This window comes from Typopeltis vanoorti, chromosome 15 (assembly GCF_054136105.1).
Source record: "Typopeltis vanoorti isolate ZY-2024b chromosome 15, IOZ_Tvanoo_1.0, whole genome shotgun sequence".
In the NCBI taxonomy this organism is placed as follows: domain Eukaryota; kingdom Metazoa; phylum Arthropoda; class Arachnida; order Uropygi; family Thelyphonidae; genus Typopeltis; species Typopeltis vanoorti.
In genome coordinates, this window is record NC_143563.1 from 30,227,435 (window position 1) to 30,238,410 (window position 10,976).

Consider the following 10,976-nt stretch of genomic DNA (forward strand, 5'->3'; position numbering starts at 1 on the left):
TACTTCTAAATAAATCCGCTACAAGTCTGCAAGATTCTCTGACTAAATTGAATAGCTGTTGTAATAGATATGGTATGAAGGTCAGCAATAAAAAGACAAAGACAATGAAAATAGGCAGAATCATTGAAAATGTCAACTGTGTTGTGAATGGAGAATCTGTGGAACAAGTAAAACATTTCAGCTACTTAGTCATGATTTTTAGTGAAGATGGTAAATTAAATATAGAAATAGACAACAGAATCAACAAAGCTGGTATGATAGGAAGTCAATTGAATAAATTCATATGGAATAAGAAAGAAATTAGTCGGAACACTAAATTAGCTGTATACAAGACTGTGTTCAAACCAATTTTAACTTATGGATCTGAGAGCTGGGTCAGAAGTAAAACACTTGACCAAAGACTAGAGACCGCAGATATGAGAGTCCTGAGAAAGATTAGAGGCGTGAACAGATGGCATCAATGGCAATATCTTATTAAAAATGAGGATATTAGGAAAGAACTTGACATTGTCAGCATCCAGGAATGCGTTAGCAGAGCTAATCTCAGATGGTATGGTCACTTAAATAGAATGGGAGAGGAAAGATTAGCAAAACAAGTGTTCTCTGCCAGGTTGGCAGGAAAACGACCCAGAGGAAGACCAAGATATAGGTGGATTGATACGGTACAATATGCCTTAGATGATAGAAATATAAGATCTGATAATGTTGTAGTCTCGACAAGTAACAGACTGATTTGGAGGAAAATTGTAGATAGAAAGTTAGTAATGATGTAATTTTTTCATGTAGTACTGTCATATCCTGTACACCCCTTGAGGGTACATGGCAGGAATTTGATGATGATGATGATGACTTATATCAACCTCGCCAGGAAAAAAAAAATAGCCGTTTGGCTTTTCATCTTAGTTATAAAAAAATTGTGTTAACTGGTTCATCACTTGCTTAAAGCGGGAAATAGTATCATTTCACTTGATTGCACATATCGAATTCGCGTTAAACGAGGTTTTCCTGTATTTTTATATATTTTGAAGAAATTTATGACAAAGCTGAGGGATAACAAAATAGAAAAACTATTTATTATTTGAACACACAACTATTTTTGTCTTCTTAGAAGACTTCATTGCATAACATGAAAAGAGAAATACAAAAAATATACATTATAAGAACAACAGCTATAAATTAAGTTGCAGATGGATTGCTGAGATTTGAAGGTGTTCTGGTGTCATAGTATTGTTGAGTACATTCATGCAAGCATGATTTCAGCTATTCCAGAGTTGGATAGCTGAGGAGTGACAATCAGATTATAGCTGAGTTTAGTATTAAAGTGGATTGAGGACAATTTCTGTTGATTCAATAATTCTTCTCTCAAGCTGATCATAGCACGTAAAAATATTTTTTGATTTGTTCCAGATCACTGGATGAGTGATAGAATCTTCATCAGGGTTAGCAGAATTAAGAATGCTGACTGTAGTTCTGCCATGTGTGATGTGATGTCTTCACATTTTCTTCCATATAATCAATGGATTTCTCCATCTGACCAAAATAGGGCACATTGCAGTTACACCAACGATGATAAAGTCCTAGATACTTTAGGCTGTCATGTTTCGGTTTAAGTGTACTGAGTAAGGTGTGCAGTTTGGTTAGAGGAGTAAAAGAAGTGCACATTTTAAATTTCTTGAGAATTTAGCTAACTGTGGTGAAACAGAGTTGATATATGGTAGAGATATAAAACCTTTTACATCATTACAATTTTGAATGCGGTGAGCAGGTAGATTAAATAGCAGCTTATTCATAGTCTGTTTTTTGTAAAGGTTGTAAGAAGAAATTATAGTTCTTTGGTGATCTCTTCTTCATTGAGGAGGGAGCAAGCCCATTTACTTAATGTAAAAATGATGTCAAGCTTAATGATGAGATTGTGCATGGAGATATCTATTAGTATGTGTGGTTTTTCTGTAAATAGAGATCTTCAGTTTTTCTGACACACAAATAAGTTGACATCTAGGAATGGGAGAGAACCGTTAACTTTCAACTTCAAGGTAAATTGTATTTTTGGGTGTCGATTGTTGAGATGGTTCAGGAACTGCTTTAAGAAATCAAGCGCATGACTCCAAATTAAGAAAACATTATCAATATACCTTTTCCATAATCTTGGTTTTAATGGAAAAAAATTAATTGCATTTTCTTCAAAGGTTTCTAAATATAAATTTGCTAATATAGGAGATAATATATTGCCCATGGCCAAGTCAAAATTCTGTTTGCAAATAACATTTTCATAAAGGAAGCAATCAGAATTTACAACCAGAAGTTATGTCATGAGTGACATAACTTTTTTTTTGATAATTTATACTTTAAAAGAATTAAAACCTTTTCTATAGTAAAGAGGGAAATAACATCAAAACTGGCCATAATTTCATTTTTTGAAGTTGCAAGTCTTTAACAATTGAAACAGTGTTCAGAATTCTTGAAGGAAGTGGTTGAGGCTGTTAAACTTTTTAAAATTTTGACCAAATGTTTTGAAAGCTTGTATGTAGGAGAACCAGTGCCTTCCACAATGGGTTTTAGTGGAGTGTTTTTGTATTTTAGGCAAACCATATAATCGAGAGATGAGAAGATGAAGTGAATTAAGAGACTATCTTAAATGTCTAGGAAATTCTGTAGTCGTTCACAGGAGATTATTAGTTTGATTATGAAGTTTTCTGCTATACAAGACTTCAAAACATTCGACCAAAATTTTAAAAAGTTTAACATGCTTGACCACCTCCTTCTTCAAAAATTCTGAACACTTTGTTATGCCATGTCACTCCTGATCCATTGTGTAAATTCTGCTTATTTCCTTTTTGAAAATACTATTTACAAACAACTTCGGCTTGGCCATGGGCAACATATTATTTTCCATATTAGCAAATTTATATTTAGAAGTCTGAAGAAAAAGCAGTCATTTCCTTCCCATTAAAGCCAAGATTATGGAAAAAGTATATTGATAAAGTTTTCTTAATTTGGAGTCATGGACCATATTTCTTAAAGCAGTTTCTGAACTATCTCACATTTTTATGTATATATTTTTTATTTATTTTATTTATTTATTTTTCCCACACATAAGGTTGCAAGCCTGTAACACAACAGTGGCAAGTGGTAAAGGAGAAAGAGGGATTCTATTATCATCATCAAATTCCTGGTATGTACCCTCAGAGGGTGTACAGGATAGTATGATATGGGGAAGACTGTTCCAAAGAACAGAACTACACGGGATTGAGGAATATAAGAAATTGCTTCTTATTATAATAGAGAAGAAATTATATTCTTGTTTCTGTTCTATATCCAAGAGCAAGCAAAGTTTGTGTATGAAGTATCTTTATGATAGACTACTTGTATATGGAGGCTGTGGACTTCACATCAATCACTTTAGTATTCCATAATGCAAAGCACACTTCCTTTCAGCCATACATACATATTGCTATGCATCATGGGGAAGGCAACTACCCAGACCAGTGCTCTAGTCATGAAAATACTTCATTTGTAAACTTTGTTTGCATATGCTGGGAGTATAAGATCAATACAAGAATATAATTTACTTGTTAACCAATTGAAAAACATTCTACAGTTACTTCAGCATGTTTGGAGTTGAACTGTATATGGATGCTGATCAGTGGCTGCCTGTCTCCTTAAGTGACTAACACATTCACTCTGGGTTTGGACGAAACTTCTTGGACTCTCCTTAACCATGTGGTGAGAGACATGAGATATTTCCTCATTTTTTCTGTTTGCCTGCAACTTTAAATCAGAATTACATTTGAGATTTTTTATATCATTAAGACATTTTGCAATTACTAATTTTACAAATAAAATTTAACTGAAAACATTCAAACTCTTTTTCTCTTCCTAACATGGATTTTAGGCCGGGTGGCCTGTTTCGGTCTCATGTTGTCTCTTTCTTTATCTTCCAATTCTTCTTTTTCCACTTATTTCATATCTGTATAATATTTTCGGTAGTCTGCTGTTGTCCATTTGATTTAAATTCTATCCATTTTTGTTTATACTGCCTTATGCAGTAAATACATCATTATTTGGTTAATTGGTTTGTTTTATATTCAGGGATTGTAAGATTTCTTCATTTGTTTTATTGTCCCACATTCAGCTGTTTTTCTGAGAAATTTCATTTCTGTTGTTTGGATTCATTTATAATCTTTCCTTTTTATTGTCTATGTTTCACTTCCATATAGTAAAGTTGGTTTTAACCAGACATTATATAGCTTGATTCTAGTGTTGTGTGTTTTTGTACTAGGGATGGCTTAAATACAGGGTGTTCGGGATAAATTTGACAGTTTCGTAAGGAAAAAGAAAATCTTCTTTGTATCTATTAAATTTAATGAATTGACAAAAAAACATTACAGGCAGAGTTAATTACAATACTATCAACAAGATTTACTCAAAATAACCACCATTAGCATCGATCACAGCTTCAATTCTGCTTCGGAACCTCGAACAAGCTGATGCTACAGTCTCCCTGGGAAGGGCCGCAAAAACTGTTTTAATTTTATCCATTAACTGGGCTTTTGTATTACTGGAAGTGCGATTGGTGTCTTTTTCAACTGCGCCCCATACAAAATAATCCATGGGGTTAAGGTCTGGGGAGTTTGGAGGCCAAACATTTGGACTGGTGAAGTCGTAGAAATTTTCAGACAACCATTTTTGACTTTTCCCAGAGGTGTGGCAAGGGGCCGAATCCTGCTGCCATACATACGGCCTACCATTGGCTACCCTTGTTATCCAGGGCTTGACTACAGTTAGCAACTCCACGAACAAAGCCCGAATTCCAATGCCAGGGTTCTTCAACACCTGTTCCTGCAGATTTGCGAGGAATTCTGCTGTACGAACGCAATCAGATCGTCTGCTAGGGATCTTTCTTCTTGCTACATCCTCGTAGTCACCATTGCAAGTCTCTAGTTCATGCCTGATTGTTTTTACTGTATTCAGGGAGCATTGGGCAGCAGTCGTAATATCCTTATTTTGATGGCGGGCACGAATCATCATGATACAAGTTATTCTCTTCCATGATTCAGGTGGGTTCCAGCTATCCATCCTTTCTGACATCTTGTATATGAATGAAGAAGGGTCCAAACTTTTAAATGAAGAGAAGTGTGTGTTAATACATGTAACTTACGGAAAAATATAATTAATTATAAATATGTCAAATTTATCCCGAACACCCTGTATATTATTTATTATGCCATTTACCTTGACAAAGTTTGATATTTTAATGTCTGTCTTTTTCTTCTTTGTATGATAAATCACATCCCAAGTATTTGAAAGTATTTACTTGTTCTAATATTTTATTATCTATCACTATTTTACTTTTTATTGGATTTTCTCCTTTGAATGCCATTATTTTTGTTTTTTCTTTAGATATTGTCATATTATATTGTTTTGAGGTATCATTTGATGATTTTAATGATCTTTGTAAATCATCTTCTGATGTGTCTAATACTATTTGATCATTTTCAAATTAGTGTATCTGTCTTCATTTCTGGGGTTATTTGTATATCAATTTGATGATGATGATGATGATATATTGAAAAGCAGAGGTGAGCGAGTACATCCTTGTCTTACTCCTCTTGATATATCTCTCCATTCTGAGATGTGTTCTAATTTAACTGCTATTTTATTTCCTGTATATATTTCTTGAGTGGATTGTAAAAGTTGGTCTTGTGTATTTAAATCAGTTAATATTTTAAACAATTTTTCTCTTAATTTTGTCAAAGGTTTTTTCATAATCAATAAAGGCCATGTGTTTCTTTCGGAAATTCTCTTCTCTTTTCTATTAATAATTTTAGAGAAAAAATTGGATCTATACAGGATCGGCCTTTTCAGAACTAGCATAGCATACAGTATGTATTAAAAACTATGCCTTCCTGATGCAGAACGATGATATAAGCAAGTTACTACTTGAAGCAAAACTGGCATGAGACATCACTTGGCATGAACATGTTAAAGGAAAGAATGGTAGTGGCTGGTTTGGTGGAACAATGCCTATGAGAAAGGCATAATACAGAGTCACTGCCTATGAGAAATATAATAGAGAGAGAGAGAGACTAAGAGAAGGGAACACTTATTAGTGTCCCTTCTCTTACAGACTTTTTTTTGGTTTTTAGTTTGATAAATATTTAATGCTAGTTAGTTATGATAAAAATGTGTAGTTAAGCATTGATATGTTGTTTCTAATTATTTCTGATAGGCCCTCCTAATTAGCAAAAATATGGTTAGCCTGCAGCAACTAAATGGAGTGGACATATTTCTGGAAGTATGCCTTGCTTTAACATCTGTTCAGCACTATGCATCTCAGCTTCAAGATTCTTTAGATGGAAAAGGATTTGTTGCTCCATCTTGTGTAAATGATGCTCTTCTTGTTAATAATTCGTAAGTAATTTTCAAGTTTGTGTTTGTTGCTTTTTTTATGTAAATTCCACTCGTGGAAGGTGGTGCACTTATAGTACAGTGGACTAAGGGTTAAATATTCTGGAATTTCTGCTCTAGGGACCAAATATGCAACTGCCTGAGGCCTCATTAAATATGGTAATAGTCTTACAAGGAATGGAATTCATATACAATCTAATTTACAGGATAAGTGTTGATATAGCAATTGTTATCTTTATTAAAATGAAAGCTATTTAATATTTAGTTATGTTGATTGAAGAAAAAACATTGAAAGTGATGTTCTTTGTGTGATTATTACCCAGCAGCATTTGTGACTCTCAGTCACAAGTGTGTGTATAGACCATAATGTGTGTGTGCACGTGTATATATATATATATATATATATTATTAATTTTAATATTTTTGTAGTTTTATTTATTTTTTTAAATATCCAGAAACCCTGTTCTAGAGACCAAACATCAAAGTTTTTCACGTCAACTCAGACCTCCAATAAGTGAGGCATTAGTCTTGCACTGGGCAGTGAAATTCATCCCCCCCTCCCCATAGGGACAATCGCAAACACCTATGGCAATATTTGAACCTGCAGCCCGTTGTTTGCAGAGTTGATATGCTGAACATCCATCCAACTGGGCTGGCAGATTCTTGGATGCTGAGGACTGAGGAGAGATGATGTTTGTCAGTATGTTTATACCAAGAAATATTGGAGATTAGAATTAGAGTTATATTGCCCAGAGATTTGGGTGCCGTCAAAAGTCAAACAGTGGAGGAATTTTTATTTTATTTTTTTTCAATAAATATAATAGCAAGCATGGAAATTAACAAGGTTTTAGGATCTCACTGAAGAGTAATTTGTAAAACAGAATTTAGAGTTGTAGAAGAAGATACTGGAGAAGTTTTTTTTTTTTTATTTGCATACTTCATGGGTTATCAAATGGGAAATGCTGTAATCAGCAAAACTGTAGAATGGATTTGCAGTCAACTGGGAATTATATTCATATATAGCAAAAAAGAGAGAGTGGATAAAAAAATGGAGCCCTGTAGTACTCATTATTATTCTGACGATCAAGATCCATTCATCATTACATGAAGTGTGCATGTATTACCAGAGTGAAACCTGGCAACTGAGTTGCAGAAGTAGTCAGAAGACTGAGTATAAGATTTACTTAAGTCTTTGTACTTGGCCTGAGGGGGAAATGTCTTAGAGAGATCAAAAAGCACTTGAGTTTCTCTAGATTCTTCCATTGCATTTGTCTAGTGATGGGTGACATGAGCAGAAGGTCTGTTATTGATCAACAGCAATGGAATTATAATAAAGGCAATCCTTTATTAGTTAAAATGTTTTCAAGTGACATTGAAACTGACTGTTTCATGTTTCTCCATTACTTTAGAAAGAATGGAAAATGAGGACAACTTATCGTAATTGTATGATAAGGATTTGTCATCCATCTCTGGAATAGGTTGAATGTGACTAATTTTCAAACTGTAAGATAAACACCATTCTTTAGGAAAGTTGAAAAAATGGCACAAATCTTCAGATCAGATGAAGAAAATGAAATTAAGCCCAGAGACTTCTTTTTGGTATTGAATTTGTTCGATTCTTTTTTATTCTTCTTCCCCTTCCTCATCTCTGTCCAAAAATCAGAGGCACTGAATGTTTGTAAGTTTTGAATGATAAGAAGATATTTATTAAGATCATCAATGAAAGAATTCATGGAAAGTAAGAAACCAAGAAGTGTTTTTCCCCCCTGTATATCACAATGCAATAGAACCATCACTGTGTAAAAGAGATGGCAGTAAGATTGTTCAGAAGTTGTAGCCAGTAACTTGGGCATGGAAAAAGAATGGATTACTAAGTGATTTGGATAATTTTTTAAGTCATTCCCATCCCCCCAAAAAGATTGTAAATCTGTAGTGTGTGAGTGCCATGGATGAGATAATGTTTTTTTTTTTAATTTTATATTTTATTATATTTTATATTTATTTAATTTTTTAATATTATTTTTTTACATGTTACAGAAACTTTTTTGTAAAGATCAAACATAGAACTCTTTTTTGAAGCCACTTCAGGGCTCCAAGCAGGGGATATTCACAAGCATCTATTCTCGTAGTGGGTTTTGAACTTATAACTGCTTGGAAAATTATGCTGCAAGTTATGATCAAAGTTTTCTTCTTTTGGCCATTTCAAAATCAAATCTGGGTGTTAAAAAATTTGTAGCTATTTTAAGATTTATTAAAGTGGAAAGAAAAATTTCAATTAAACTGAACTTGTATATTCTTGATTCTTTTCTTGAAATGGCTTGCATTCATCTGTATCATCTGCTTTAGTGATCCTATGGAACTGTTCAGCTGTTGATCTTTCTCTTTCTTTCATGTACAAGTTTTTATTAATAAAGTATATTCTCTAATTAAGTTGTTTTAATTTAAGAGTTGTCTATGTCTGCATGTTACATGTCATTAAAAGACATGTTTTTCTTAATACATTGCTTTTGAGAGCAAGTTAAGCAAACATTTGCTGAACACACAAAATGGCATGCTTTTTTATCACACTTCTTCCACATTCCCATTTTGCTTTCAGTACCCAAAATTACAATTTATTGATCCTAAATCTGTAGAGTCATTTCTAACAATGTTTGCCAGCCTGGTTGGCTGAGTGAACAGCATTACAGCTCACCGTCCAATAGGCTGTAGGTTCAAATTCGACTGTAGGCATGGATATTTATACATATCATCTTATGTAGTAGATAATTTTCATCCTCTGCCTTGCAACCACTGATTCCAGGAACAGAGAACATTGTTAATTATATATGGCATCTCCACAAAATAGTGGTGTAAAGTTTTTTTTTTACTACTTTATTATGATATTAAATGAGAAGAATGCAAACAACATAACTATTATCACTGGATGCATTTATTATGCTTCCACTCTCCAACTATAGGTCATGAGTTTAAATCTCACTGTGGGCATGGATATTTGCAAATATCTATAGGTGAATGATAAATTTCATTGCCTGGTGTGAGACCACTCCCTTACTTATTAGAGGCATGAAGTAGCTTTAAAAAGCCCTCTATTTGGTATCTAGGGCAAGGAACCAGATTTTTAATCCTTAGCCCACTTAGGGTGCTAATATACAATAGGTTCCAACCTTTCATGGGTGATATTCATGTTTTGGGTAAAAAAATCATTTTGAGTGGATCAAATATGTTATAAACATTTAATGTAGAACGTAATTATCCACCTCCCCCAGATTGAAGTTTTAACAATGCTCATGCCTCCTGGATGTGTTGACTAGCATGAAACAAAATACAAAACACAGCCTGATGTGAACATGTTAATAATAATTAGTAAGAACTGAATTGTATCTGATTATAGTAATAGTTTTTTTCCCTTTCCTTTAGATATAAAACATTAACAAATGACATACAGATTGTATCTCGAGCTTTAAGCTTGCCAGTTTTGGAGCCATTAACAGATGATCGAGTTAAAAAACTTTCCACAATTACCCTGAGTTGTTTATATGCATCAGTAACTGTAGCAACTGTTTCTAGTATACTTGGAGTAGCAGCTAATGCACCCTCAAAGGGACTGGTGGCCTACAAGGATGATGAAAGTGATAATTGTGCAGTGACTATTGTAGAGACAAGTGTAAGTTCTTTAGTTTTTATGTTCATATTGTATCAAAGTTAGAAATGATAATAAGTTTATTTATGCTTGTATGTAGTTATGTGTTACTTTATTAACATGGCATATTATGTTACCTTAATGATCTAAACAAATATTTAATTTCCAGGCTTAATTCTTCTTCTTATTGTACAGGCACCTCCATGGAGTCCAAAGACTCATCTTGAGAGACCCAAACTATCCACAGTATCTCTCATGCCTTTCCTTGAACCTATTCCTGTACTGCAGGAATTAATCATTATAGGATATTGAAAACTAATGGTTATTCTGTTTTGTTCCACATTACAAATGTGTACCATCCATTTTTCAGTGCAAGAAAAATGTATCCTGAATTGCATATGCTATCATGTTGGACTGCAGTTAATATTTAAGGATGTTTTATACATCTGCATGGTTAAGTTCTAGATTTTTCAAAATCTAGAACTTAACCATGCAGATGTATAACATAAGAGTCAAGTGGCTGAATAGAGCCAGATCCATGTTATGTATCTCCTACATGTTCTGATTATAGTAGGCTTTTTTTTTTCTTTTTTTTTATGTGATTTTATTAATGATTGCATGTATGTGTTTCCTTGGCTAACTCAGTCTGGATAATATGACATGTGAACATGTCATTCAATATAATTCATTTATCAGAATATTCTGCAGAAAATGCAAGAAGAGTTTGTATAATTTTTAGCAAAATAGGTGTTTGATGCTAAGATGACAGGAAAAAGAGCCAGAGGAAGATCTATGTGGATTGATTCAGTTAGGAGTGACCTAGAAGACTGACATATAGATATGATAATGTTGGAATGCTGACAAGTAATAGACTAATTTGGAGGAAAATTGTTGATAGGAGATTAATAATAAAGTAAACTTAATCATG

General features: G+C 33.5%; 1 protein-coding gene across 1 annotated transcript in view; it reads left to right on the top strand.

The window, feature by feature from the left end:
- The window catches only part of LOC150098558 (E3 ubiquitin-protein ligase UBR4-like), a 73,418-nt gene extending 63,304 nt beyond the window's left edge, over window positions 1-10,114 (top strand). The window contains exons 6-7 of the mRNA XM_090405265.1: window positions 6,230-6,411; window positions 9,826-10,114. Coding sequence (XP_090261391.1) covers window positions 6,230-6,411; window positions 9,826-10,114 — 471 coding nt within the window. The remainder of the gene's footprint in view (window positions 1-6,229; window positions 6,412-9,825) is intronic.
- Window positions 10,115-10,976: the final 862 nt, after the last annotated feature.